Source organism: Ochotona princeps, chromosome 5, assembly GCF_030435755.1.
Source record: "Ochotona princeps isolate mOchPri1 chromosome 5, mOchPri1.hap1, whole genome shotgun sequence".
NCBI classification, from domain to species: domain Eukaryota; kingdom Metazoa; phylum Chordata; class Mammalia; order Lagomorpha; family Ochotonidae; genus Ochotona; species Ochotona princeps.
In genome coordinates, this window is record NC_080836.1 from 43,412,571 (window position 1) to 43,426,127 (window position 13,557).

A 13,557-nucleotide genomic window follows, 5' to 3' on the forward strand; every position below is an offset into this window, starting at 1 on the left:
TGCACAGATTTTAATGAGAGTAAGATGTTGTCTCTCTAGCAATGATTGTGCATGCTTTTTAATAATAATTTTTCCTTTTGGTTTTCTAAGGGAAAAACAAAAGCAAAGGAGAAGACATGGATCAATTTTTTAAAGTCTCTTTTTCAAAATCCTAGATGCACAATTGAGAATACCTTTTTCTCTCTATCCTAGCCAGCATTTGCTGTCTGGATTTTTGGATGATAACCATTCTAACTAGGGTAAAGTGAAAACTGATTGTAGTTTTTACTTGGATTTCCCTGATGACTTGTGATCCTGAGAATATTTTCATGTGTCTTTTGGTCACTTTTCGTTTCGTTTCGTTTCGTTTCTTTTCTTTTCTTTTCTTTTCTTTTCTTTTCTTTTCTTTTCTTTTTAAGATTTATTTATTTTTATTGGAGAGACGGATATACAGAGAGGAGAGACAGAGATGAAGATCTTCTGTCCCACGGTTCACTCCCCAGGTGGCCTCAACAGCTAGAGCTGAGCCAATGCGAAGCCAGGAGCCAGGAGCTCTTCTGGGTCTCCCATCCGGGTGCAGGGTCCCAAAGCTTTGGGCAGTTCTTGACTGCTTCCCCAGGCCACAAGCAGGGATCTGGATGGGAAGCAGGGCTGCAGGGATTAGAACCAGCGCCCATATGGGATCCCAGCGTGTGCAAGGTGAGGCTATCGTGCAGGGCCCTGGTCACTTAATTTCATCCTTTGAAAAACGACGATGTAAATCTCAGGTCATTTCTTAGCTGGATTGTTTGATTTGTATTGTTGAGTTTCTTGAGATCCTTATATATTCTGGATATTAATCCTTCACTGGTTGTAAAGTTCGCAATTTTTTTCTCCCATTCTTTCAGTTTCCTCTTCATTATGTGGAGTGTTTCTTTTACTGTCCAGAAGCTTCCTATCTTAAGTAATCCTGTCTTTTTATTTTATTGCCTGTGTTTCTGGAGTGTTATCCAAATCTGTGTACGCCAATATTTTGCAATGTTTCCCCTTTATTTTTCTCTAATAAGGTGATGGTTTTAAGTGTTAAATTTAGATCCCTGCTCTATTGTGAATTAACCTTTGTATAGGGTGCAAGAGAGGGGTCTTATTTGATACTTTTGCATGCAGAGGTTACATTTATTTGTGGAATAGATTTTGACTCCTTTGGCAAACATTAATTGTTTGTAAATATATAGATTTATTTCTGGAGGGTCTAAACTGCTTCTTTGATCCACATGTTTATGTATGTGCCAGTACCAAGATATTTTGATTGTAACTTCCCTGTAATATGCCTTGAAATTAGGCAAGGTGGTGCCTTCAAATTTATTGCTTGGGATTGATTTAGTTATACAGGGTCAGTTGGGATTCCATATGAATTTTAAGGTAATTTTTTCAGACATAAGAAAAGCATCTTTGGTCTTTTCATAGGGATTGTATTGAATATTTCTTTCGCATAGAGCTTAATTAGAGTAAAATGTGGTCTCTCTAGCAATGATTGTGCATGACTATCTTGATGTGTTTTGGGGAATGTAAACTCATATGATCAGTATGGCAATTCCTCAGAAAACTGAAAAATCTGTCATATGACCCAACCAGTCCACCCCTGGTGGTTTAGCCAAAGGAAATGAAATCAGCATATGGAAGAGTTAGTTCTACCACCATGTTTATAGCAGTTCAACGCACAATAGTTAAAATATAGAACCTACCCAGATGTCCATCAACTCATGACTGGATAAAGCAGTTATAGTATATGCACAATGGAATAGTATATATCTTCCACGATAAAATGGATGCAACTGGGGACCATTATGCTTAGCTAAATAAGCCAGTTCTCAAAAGACAAATACATGCTTTCTCTGATTTGTGGTAACTGATGTACAGAGGACAAAAAATGTAATATATGGCGAGATTGACATTTTAAGATTTGATTTTTATTTCTACCCCTTGTCTACACTCCTGAGAAACAATTGATATTTTTAAATTATTACTTGTTAAATTCTTTATTTAGTAGAGGGCTAAGCTGATGATTATAAAGAAAAATTCAAGGTATGTCATTACAAGTCAAAAAAGAAGAAGGTTGCTACTGAGGGAGGTAGGTAGCGTGAAGAGCATCACTAAGTTCTTCCATGAAATGTATTTCCTTTTATAAATAAAATGCAATAACAAAAAAGCAAAACAAATAATAGATCAGTATCACTCGTACATACGAATGTTCAGTACATAATTAAGAAGACAGACTGATAAATGGGGCTATCCTGTTAATCTAGAAACAATGTATTAATATCAATTATTTATATTTTAGAGTCAACAACAGTACATCTGATGAATAGTTCCACAAATAAGAGAGAAGTACAGAATGGATATGGAAAAAAATAGAGTTGGACTCAAAGCAAGAATAGCATCCAAAGGGAAAGAGTTGAATGAGTGCTGAATGCTCAGCCAGCTTCTTGCCTCTTCACGTCCCCTGACATAGGGATAGAATTTATCCCCACACGTAATGAAATGAGAGTTTTCTCTGTCACCAGCAGGAGACAACAGAGGTGTCATCAATGAATCAGGTGCCAATTTCTTTCATGTAAATTTTGAAATGTTTGGGCTTTTGTTCACTTATTTTTGGGCTTTTAATGAATACAATTAAATACAATAATGAAAAAGGTATTTAGAATGTACACAGATTTTCAGTTATATTGTACCATCATGCTGTTAAAAATACTGATCAAAATTTTAAAATGCTATCATATCATGCAAACGGTCAAAAAAAGAAATCAAATAAGTTTAAATAGTAATATTCTGTTGGAACTACACCATGTGGCAAATTTCATTCTCACATTGAATTTGACAGCTGAGTTATTCTTGGAGAGAAAAGGTCTGTCATTGCATGTGTTTGAAATCGACAGAGTATTCCTCTACCTATAGCATGCAACCACAGAAGAGCATGCCATTCCAGCTGGACAAATATCAATGGACAAAACCTAGAAATAACAAGGAGAGACTAAGTATCTATGAGGCCAATGAATATTGAGGAAAAAGCATTGTCACTGAGGATAACTCTCTGAAAGTGAGAACCAGAAGAAAAAAAGCCTTATCGTAATAGAAACATAAGAATCAGTATTACTGTTTTACTTTGGAGTAAAAGAAGCATAGTGTGACTGGTGTTATGGCCATGGTGTAAGCAGCTCATTTTATGACCTTCCAAGGAGGACAAAGAACATGTACAATAAGGGCCCTTAAATATCAACTTTGAGGATTAAAATAGAATCACACACATTTCAATACTCTTCATTAATCCTATCTGATATATATTTAATAACTCATCAACTTAACTGCGGCTTTTATTTTAAAGATTGCTTTCCAGATCAGCTATGGCATAGCATGCACCTGGCAGTATGACATTTCATAGTTTTATCATTTCATGATTTTCCAGCCCACTATGCAAAATAATCCTTATCTGAAAGCACTGGCCCATCTAGAGCTTCAAGAGGTGTCCCTTAAAAATGTTTTCAAAAATGTATTTACTTTTGGAAAATGTATTTGCTTTTCAAAAGCGATCTGCGTTCAGATTTATCGTGTTTTTCATGCCACATTGAGGACTAAAAATCAGCAAATACATTTGCTGACAGCTTTAAATAGGCAAAATGCCCTGCACACAGAGGACACACTTTAAATATTTATTCAATGAATGAATATTATTGAAAAGCCTTTACTTAGACAAATAAAAATTACGATGAGGTCCAGAGGCTTAAAACAACACACAAAGATGTTAAATATTAGCTAGAGTATATTTTGAGTTCTAGCAACAATAGCACATAATACAAATGTTAACCATCAAATTTAGCGATTTCATGGAAAATGTAGGAAAATGCAAACTACAGAGGAAAAAAGAACATGTCAACAGTTTCTTAAACAGTGAATTGAACAGAAAAAATGGATGCTTTTATCAACATTAATGCCTGACATTTGGGGAACTGGGCTTCTTCAGTTTAACCTGTTCTAACTTTAAGGATTCAGGAATGTAGTTTAAATAAAAAGACATGAGAATACTTTCAAAAGTTAATGAAATGAAACTGAGATACATTTCTTTTGCTGCAATGATTTTTTTTCTAAACTTGTGTTTTCTATGAACTTTCTGAAGATTATGTATTTAAAATTTTTTCTGTGCAAAGTAATTTGTTTTTTCATATAAAAAAAAATCTGGTAAGATTCTATTAAAAACTTTTAGGGAAGTTGATCATCTTTCTATAAGCCCTTTTTCCCTTTTATACTTAATATGACTATAAATATTTGTAAGTATTCTGATAATGCAGGGTAATCTAAATTACCCAGTATGTTCTAACTGGAAGCAACTGAATTAAAAGTTAAGAAAAATGTATCTTAATTTTACCAGTTTTCTATTGCTTCTTAGCTGGTATGACTGCAAAAATCGCTTCTCGGCCTTTTGGCTAAGATCAAGTGTGGTATGACTGCAAAGCACTTTTTGTTTGCAATTGTTAATTTTATTTATGAAATGTGTCAAGCATGTAGATAAATACTGAATGATGTATAAAAAGACATCCCATAGCTCATCACCCATACTTAAAAAGATACAAACATTTTAGCTCAGTAACAATCATGGAAACACACAATCAAAATGCAGAAAGAAACTGAAACGTACCAGACCAACAAGTTAGAAAATGAAAACTGGGAGGGTGGAGTTACGAAGAGGCAATTTCAGTGATTGCTAGGGAGATACACAGCAAATACAAAAGGCAATTAGAACAAGCACTGTGACACAGCGGGGAAAGCTACCACCTGCCAGGCTTGCATCCCACATGGGCATCAATTTGAGTCCTGACTCCTCCACTTCTGATCCAGCAGACGGCTAATGTGCCTTGGAAGACAGCGGAGGATGGCCCAAGTCCTTGGGCCCCTGTAAGCACATGAGAGACTTGGGAAAACCTCCTGGCTCCAATCTGCTCCTGCATAGGCTGCTGCAGCCATTTGGGGGAGAGAAGCAGCAAATGGAAGCTCTTTCTCTGTCTTTCCCTCTCTTTTGTAACTGCCTTTAAAGCAAATAAATATATTTTTAAAAATAGCAGTTAATCAGATGTACATTTTATAAGCTCTACTCCTGTTCAGGAGGTATGTATTGGAGCTTTTTCAGCTCTAAGTTTAGTGTCTAGTTCTTGACTTTAAGAGACACTGTAATTGTCTCACATTTGTCTTATTGACAGTTTTATTGTTTTTATTTGAAATATATTTGAATAAAAAGTAGGTTTGGGAAACAAATGAATACACCCAATTGTACACCAAATTAAATATGCCCAAATTAATTGAAACAGATAACATAAATAAAGCGTCACGATTCTATGAAATGTGATATATGTCAGAACAAAAAAGATATCCACTGGATCAAAACTGCAGAGTTTGGTCCTAAGACTTCGTAAGTTGTTCTTCTAAAGAAAATGAATGGCTGAGTTCCAAGATGACTTCACTGCGGAAAAGAATTGCTTTAATTGCATACATGCATCAGGGAGGGTATGAACAGCCCCCATGCACTCCACTATATGGTGTCGTATTTCACACTTTTTAAGGTTTACACAACAGTCAGGCAGTACCTGAATCACTTCCCATGGTGCTGTTATGTCCAAGACTTTCATCTAAGCAGCTGACACTTCCTTCTGCCAAACTTGTGTCTGATTCTGCAAAGGAAAACATTTTAAAATATTTTAAAAATATTTCTGAAAATAAACGTATTTTAACTATACACCTCTACAGTACACAGTACATACAGTTCAGTGCAAGTGGAGAAACACACCCAGACAAGTAGAAATAAAAGGTAAGAGGTTCTGGCAGACTGCATTTGAAAAAGTCCACTGTGAATGAACAGCTGCCAGACGGTGGATCAAATACAAATCATCTACCTGGAGGACCGTTTGTCCTACATGAGAGCTAATGCAAATTACTAAGGATTTATGGCCAATGTCTTTCTATATGCACATTTATCTCCATCAAAAGACTATTTTGGGCCCGGCGCCGTGGCCTAGCACCTGAAGTCCTCTCCTTGCACGCGCTGGGATCCCATATGGGCGACAGTTCTAATCCCGGCTGCTCCACTTCCCATCCAGATCCCTGCTTGTGGCCTGGGAAAGCAGTCAAGGACGGCCCAATGCTTTGGGACCCTGCACCTGTGTGGGAGACCTGGAGGAGGTTCCTGGCTCCTGGCTCCAGATCGGCACAACACCGGCCGTTGCACTCACTTGGGGAGTGAATCATCAGATGGAAGATCTTCCTCTCTATCTCTCCTCCTCTCTGTATATCTGACTTTGTAATAAAATAAATAAATCTTAAAAAAAAGAGTATCTAAGTTTGATATTGGTTTTAAACCCAATAGTATTAATTAGAAACCATTGGGCAATCTTCACTTAAATGATATGCATTAATAAGGCATATGACTCTAATGATCCATTATGAAAATAATATTTCAGTAATATAAATTTAAAACATCAGAATCACTCAAAAGCAATACTAAAATCTGACATCATAATTGTGCTAGAAGCTTATTAAGCAAGAAATGTTTTTGTTTCATTAAACTGAGTGTCTACTACCCAGTTACAGTTAGTATGAATGCCAGTTCACATTCTTGAGCTATTAATTCCAACTTTCTGGCTTCAATAATCAGCATCAATTTCTCTGGAAAGTCTTCTTTTCATCAACCCTTCATTTCTGCACACATAAGCATCAACATCAAGGGTCAGAACTATCGTTAAACTGGGAGAGATCAACACGATGTGATTTTCAAGGTGATTAATGCAAGGTGAAGCCGAGGGAAGTTTTGAGAAATGTGCTGTTGGCTTTGTTCTGTGTGAGTTCTCCTGATTTTTAAATGAGGCCAGAGCTCCTTAGCTCATCTTCTCACAGGCATTAGGTTACATTAGACACAATAAGCTCTTGCTGAAATTAGAAGATGAAGTAAGAATTAAGTATAAGGTACATTGATAGGATGATAGTACCATTTAATTACAGTTACTAATATTTCATAATACGTGTTACATAATTGCTGCTACTAAAGCTCCACAAGACAGTTTTACATTGTATTCAAGTAGCCTTAAGCTTTTAAAATTAAAGTGAGTGTTCTATATTTACGACTACCCATACAATTTGATAAAAACCACACATACTAGGATGCCGATAAAACTCTATCTAGAAAGATAAAATGTGGCACAAAACCACATATATTTGCCTAATGGTTTCTTTAATTGATTATTTTCTCAAATCAGATGAAGTAGAGGTTATACAATGTAAAAAAATCATTGAATGTATAGTTTGATTAGTTTGAAAAATGTACACAAGTTTGCCTTCAGCATCACAATTATGATATTTCCATCACCCCCAGTCTTGCTACTAGCCTCCAAGCAAGTCAGTTCCCTCCTATGAACCTCTGGCAACTGCTGATTTGGTTTCTGTCCATGTTGCTATGCTCTTTCTAGACCATCCTGCAAATGCATTCATGACATGCAGCCTCTGTGCATAGCTTCTTTAACTTTGGCATGAGCCATCTGAGATACACTCATGCTGTAGTGTGTACTTGTAACATCTTCCTTCTTATTAGTTACTAGTACTCCATTGAGTGTTTGTGACACATAAGATATCTCCCTTACAATTTCAGCAAGCTTATTTAGCTCATAAAACATAATGGGGTGTCAGCCAATGTTAATCAAAAACATCTTTTAAAGAAAATTGGAGGAAACTGAAAAGAAAGGTAGAAAAACTCTCAATGGGCATATACATTGTTTATTAGCACAACACAAGTAGACTAATGTGAAAATACTGTGCTAATCAGTTGTGGTAGATTAGTTCTAAAACTCGGATTTGAGGAATCCCTTATGATCACAAAGGAAAACCTGTACATCTCACTGAGAGAGTTTAAATATGGCACTTTGCAATTCCCAGAGGTATGTCTTGTTAGAAGCTCAGAGGCGAGTGTGGGATAGAACTGTCAAGTAGAAGAGTGTTCTGGGCAGATGTACTGATGAAAAGAGAATATGATTTGTAAGGAAAAGGCAAGGTGTAAAATGAGATGGGGAAAATGTCATGGCAAGGATAATTCTAGATCTGGAAATATAGGCCAAGATTTTGAGGCAAAAAAAAAAAGGTGAAGTTTTACTTGCTTTTCATGTGTTGTTAAATGCAGCATTTTGAACTGAAGTGAATAACAAAATTATGGAAAAATGCTAACAAATATATTAAGTTTTTTACTATCTGCAATAGAAATGGTGATTAATCTGATTTTCACATCAGTTTCCAGTTACTAGCATTTAAACTCAGGCTTTCCCCCAGGAGCTGACTTACCATAAAGATTAGGTTGGGGGAGAGTTACCTGTGCAATGCACGTGATTTGTTAATTCTGCAGAAAATTACTGGATATCAAGTATTATACTCATTGTCTAGATTATTTTGATTTCCCAAATCTGCAGTGTGTCAGAAGGACTCAGTGCAGAGCTATCCGAGAGAAAATTACATTTTAAGCTGTCCCTGTCCTCTGTGGTGGATATTATTAGCACCTCTATTTTTCAAGCCTTAGACTGGTTAAATGACTTATCCAGATCACACAGTTAGAATGGGGCAGAGTCTGTCTCTCCTGAATTCTAAATGCAGTGTTTCTGTGTTGTTAACCCAGTCCCAAGTGCAGCTGCTGATTCCTGTGACACTTCGTATCCACAGTGTTACGTGAAAAGAAAGGTTTTATCCTTAACAGCAGTAGACATTTCTGCTGTAATGTTACAATTTCTACCAACCTTAAAGCAGAGCGTATCTTTCAGACTATAGTGAGATCATTTCTACTTCGCTGGTACTGCTGTTTTCCCTGAGACTTTCCTGAACTTTACCTTTCAGCTTCATGCTCTTTTTTTTCAACTAGTTTTGCATAAGAGTTAAAAAAAATTCATTTCTGTCCTGTCACACAAAATTAATGTTAACTCTCTTGCTGGAGAATAATATGAAAATGAAAGAATGAAAGTGGCTACACAGAGCTTGATTTCTTCGTCATTTTAAGGGAATAGAAGCCTCCATTTTCTCCACATAAAAATAATTGTGTTTCCTAGGCAGCAAATTCTTATGAATTTTGATTTATATATATATTTTTGTTTTCATAGGAACACAAACACCAAGAGAGAAAAAAAAACCTAATATTGAATAAAATACACTGTATTTCCCATACACTGCATACTTTCACCAGAGCTTTTCTTCCCTTGTGCATTTTCAAAAATCATATTATATTTACACAGCCTAAGCAGCCGGATCAAGGACGTGCCTATGTGACGCCAGAAGTACAGCAGCCTCTAGGTTACAGGTGCAGAATCCCCGCACTTGATGTACGTAGCACCTTCTTGTTCCGTTCTTTCTCTTCTCAAAGTTTCAGTCTACCATTCTCCTTCTCAACCAGGTTTTATGTGTATGATTTTCTAGTAGAAAATGTAAAATAAAATCAGCAGAGCAGGGTGTTGTCTTAAAAACAAGCAAGTACGTGTTCTCTCAGCTCTAAAGGATGGGTCTCTAGAGTGGAAGTTAGCATCGTGAACAACCTTGCAAAATAGGTAGCAGTTTCTGCTTTCTCTTATGTGGGAGGATGACTCTGCTAGATAAAAGGAAAAAAAAATCTTGAAAAGACACAAATCCTCAATTCCCACAGAACTACTAAAGAGCTTTGAGTCTTGGAATTGCACTGTGTAATAGGTTAGCTAATTTTGATAGAAACTGCCATTTCCTCTAGGGAAAATATAAAAACTAGCTATAAAACAAATTAGAAAATGGTGTTAATTTCTGTTCAACAGAAGTGGTTATTTCTATCAAATTCTACTGGCATGAAAGAAAAATATACCATTCCAGTTAAGAGACGGAATTTTCTGTGATAGTTTTGTAAACAACACGAAAAGAACAGCTTTGCTTACAACAACTCGGAGTGTCTACGACCAGTCCATAAGCCACAGGGGAAAGAATAAATAAAAGGCCTCATTCTGCAATCACATGTTGAATACTTTGCTAATATGAAAGAAATATGAAATGGAATCCAAGAAAATTTTGTACTTAACATACCCTAGACCTTAAATACTTTGAATTTATTTTTATATCATTTCATAACCAAAAATACTGAAATTTAAAATTTTTTTCCAAATTGAAGAAAAAAAAAAACACGTAAAACCCTACTGAAGGCCTTCTCAGATCTATTTTAATGTAAAGTCTGCCCTCTACTGGACAATGTTTTTTTCACAAGTGGTGGACCACCACATTGCTGACTCCAATTGCTAAGCTTTACCAGGTAAAATACACACTGTATGTTGTTTCTCCCAGGTGAAGTCCCTCCTGATTGCAGCCTAGCTACACTCCTCGCTCCACAGAACGTGGCAGCTTTCTTACCCCTTTCCTCAATCTGCCACAGGTTCTCTTCCCTCAAGTGTAGTATGTTCCTCCAACAGGAAAACAATGACAAGCAAAGGGACTTTTGTATGTGTCGCAAGAGCATAGCGCCAACTGCTTCGCTACAAAGCCTTCAGCTGGCCCAGTGCCACGCTGCGTGGCCATTTTCTGTTTCTGCCATGACTTCTGATCTCGTTATGTACTTTAGCAACTACTTCTTCAGCTCTCTGTCTTCCCTCTGATTTTAGAATCCTCTTAGCCCGAAACCTCAAAGATTTCCCCGAAGGCTTGCCTTGTATGTGCATAAAAACTGTCTGGGCTTCTTATGAGGGCTTGCTTCCGTACAACTAATAAATGTTTCGTTTTTTTTTTCTGAAATAACTTATCCTCAATACTTTTTGAGAGGAAATAGATCGCTTTTATATTCAGCCCTCTGTATATGGATCTACACACACACACACACACACACACACACACGCTCACATTTTGGTCTGTCAGACTCTGTTCTCCTTGCCAGGGAACATGTGTTCCCGCAGAATGGAGAGAAGCCACCTCCACCCACCTTGCATATTCTCTCCTGGATCCAAGCTTCTAGGAAAGTTCCCCAAAGAGAAAAAATCAGACTTGTAGAGCCACAGGCCCACATGGCTATCCAGGGAGCAACTTGGCCCTCATTGTAGCATTTCTGCTGCTCAATTGCTGCGACCTGAATGCAATTTTAATGGCATTTAGTGAAAACATCTATGCTCTTTAGCCTTGGGACTTGAGCCCTAATGCCCCTGGATCAGCACCAAAGGGCAGCGGAGAGAGAACAACCACATCCTTTAGGGTGACCTTTTCACCAGGCAGCAGTAAAGGCGCAAAGACCTTCCCCAACCAGTCCTGAATGGTATGCCTGACACCTGAGCAGGTAGGCAGCCTGGGCAATACCAAATTTTAGGGATGGCAAGGTGGAAGATGATTTGGAAAGCCTCAGTTCATTGACATTCATTGGGGAAGGCACGCATGAGCAGACATGAAAGAAGAATAGGAAGATGTTCATCAATACTCAAAACTGGGTCTTCATGAAGAAAAAGGTGTTTGCTTATATGCACAGTGCACATTCTCCCACCATGGATGATCTCGTCATGTCATAGTGGAGTTGCCACCAGATAGGCTTCCTCTACATAAGAACTTGCCTACAAACATCACCTGAGCTGATCACTCGTGCCCTGTCCTGTTATTTCATGATCCACACCATGAACCCTGAACTTGTAAGGATTTTGTGTGTGTGAGCTCCAGAAGAAATGAAAGATACACAAGGGCTCCTACTGAGTTTTAACTCTCACCGTCCTGCTCCACAAGGCGTCCCCTCTCATCACACTGCTCTCCCGCACACAGGTGGGCTGGATCTATTGCTGCGCATGTGCTCACGATGCGCCTGCAACTGCAATGGTTTCCCACCACCTCCACTTACATGCCCCACACAGAACCTCAGATTCCAGTGAAACATCTTCCTCCACCCGGAGACTCCTTCATAAACTTTCTCACCCCTGGCCAGGCAGGGCTTGTGATTCTTTTGCTATAGGCAGGGAACCGCTTCTCCTTATTGACACGTAACTGACTTTCTTGAACTAGATACACAATTTCTAGGGTTAAAACCAAAGCCGAAGGAGCGTCATCTCATCGCCTTATTCCCTTTTTTTCCCCAAGTATTCTGGTTTCTAGTCCTCATTTACCTCTCACAACAGAGAAAGTAAGGACTAATAATCAAATGGAATCACTGGAATCAATGCTAATACTCAATGGCACCACTGCTTCTGTTAACACTGTGTTTAAAAAGCTTTAAATATGTAGCCACAAATGGACGGTATGGAAATAAAGTCAACATCTACTCATATATTCATTCCTGAGATAGAATCCATAGCCCATCTAAAAATGTTTATCAGCTGTAATTCATATAAATGACCCAGCTAATGCATGGTAGGTTTAAATTCGACAAAGACCTATAAAATTCTTGGAGAAGCACCAATATCACCATCATTTTCTTCTTCTGCATCTTCATCATCATCATCGACACCTCTCTGTCTCTTTCTCCATGTCAACTCAAATTAATACCTGCATTTTGGATTGCCTGAGCAATACTGCAAGTTCTTAGTAATTAATGATAACCAGATTTAGAAATACACAGAAATAAAAAACTCTCTTAAATCTAGCCAGTCCTGAAACAGAGCGAGGATTCTGATACAGTATTAGTAAACACTACCCTAGCAGCTACCTTTCCAATTATGGTCTGAAATGCTATGGGATTTATTTCCGGAGATTCTGAAAACTCTTTATATCTCTACAGGTTAATTCTATAAAGCATTATTCCTGTCCTCACGTGTAAGGATAAATTTTGCAGCAATTTTACAGAAATTAGTATAGACCGAATCCAAGATTGGACTTTGGTTTATAAAAAGGCAAAACAAAACAACAACAACAAGAAAAAATGCTGTAACAGATTGGGCCAGGGAGAAGGAGGCTGTTTTATAAAGGTCAATTTTTAAACCCCTCCTACAGAACATGATCTATGCAAAATACATCCACAATATATTCCAAAGCATAATGTCACCGGATAAACCTAAGGAGTTGAACATATGGGGGAATATGAGAAAGAAGGTATTAAAGTCTGAAAACAAGCAGGTTGGTAAGCTCATTAGCTTGGGTGGAATTTTAAAATTTTCACGTGAACGAATATATAAATCAAAATATACACATGCATTCATAGTCATGCGCACTGTGTGTTCACACATACCACACTATATGATTACATTATAATCGTCCACGCTGGAACAGTGAAATTCTGTTCTCTTTATAAATGTAAAAGCACCCTCTGCTGGCCAACCTATGGTATCTGCATTTTCTAGTTTCACAACAGAAAGCTTTGGAGAATTTTCTTTCAATTCTGTATGAGAGTTAAGTTTATTCTAAATAAAATGAAATGCATTTAGTTTTAAATATAATTTACATTTATACAGAGACTTATTTTTGAAATCATAAAATTAGGTTAGTGTAGAACTGCTCATTTGTTTTGACAAACCACAATAGCAGACAGTGAAATAGAATTGCACAACCAGTTTCGTTGAAGGATTACAGAATTTAAGAGCTCTACAGAGCTGTTCACTTGTTCTAAATAAAATATTTTAA

At 37.3% G+C, this 13,557-nt stretch overlaps 1 protein-coding gene and 1 pseudogene across 2 annotated transcripts in view; one reads left to right on the forward strand and one right to left on the reverse strand.

Annotated features, from left to right (window-relative positions):
- IFIH1 (interferon induced with helicase C domain 1) overlaps window positions 1-13,557 on the reverse strand; it is a 56,260-nt gene that overhangs the window by 23,181 nt on the left and 19,522 nt on the right. For both annotated transcript variants that reach the window (XM_058664563.1, XM_058664562.1), the window contains exon 4: window positions 5,592-5,675. In XM_058664563.1, the coding sequence (XP_058520546.1) occupies window positions 5,592-5,675 (84 nt within the window). The remainder of the gene's footprint in view (window positions 1-5,591; window positions 5,676-13,557) is intronic.
- On the forward strand, window positions 4,417-4,553 carry LOC118757876 (U2 spliceosomal RNA; annotated as a pseudogene).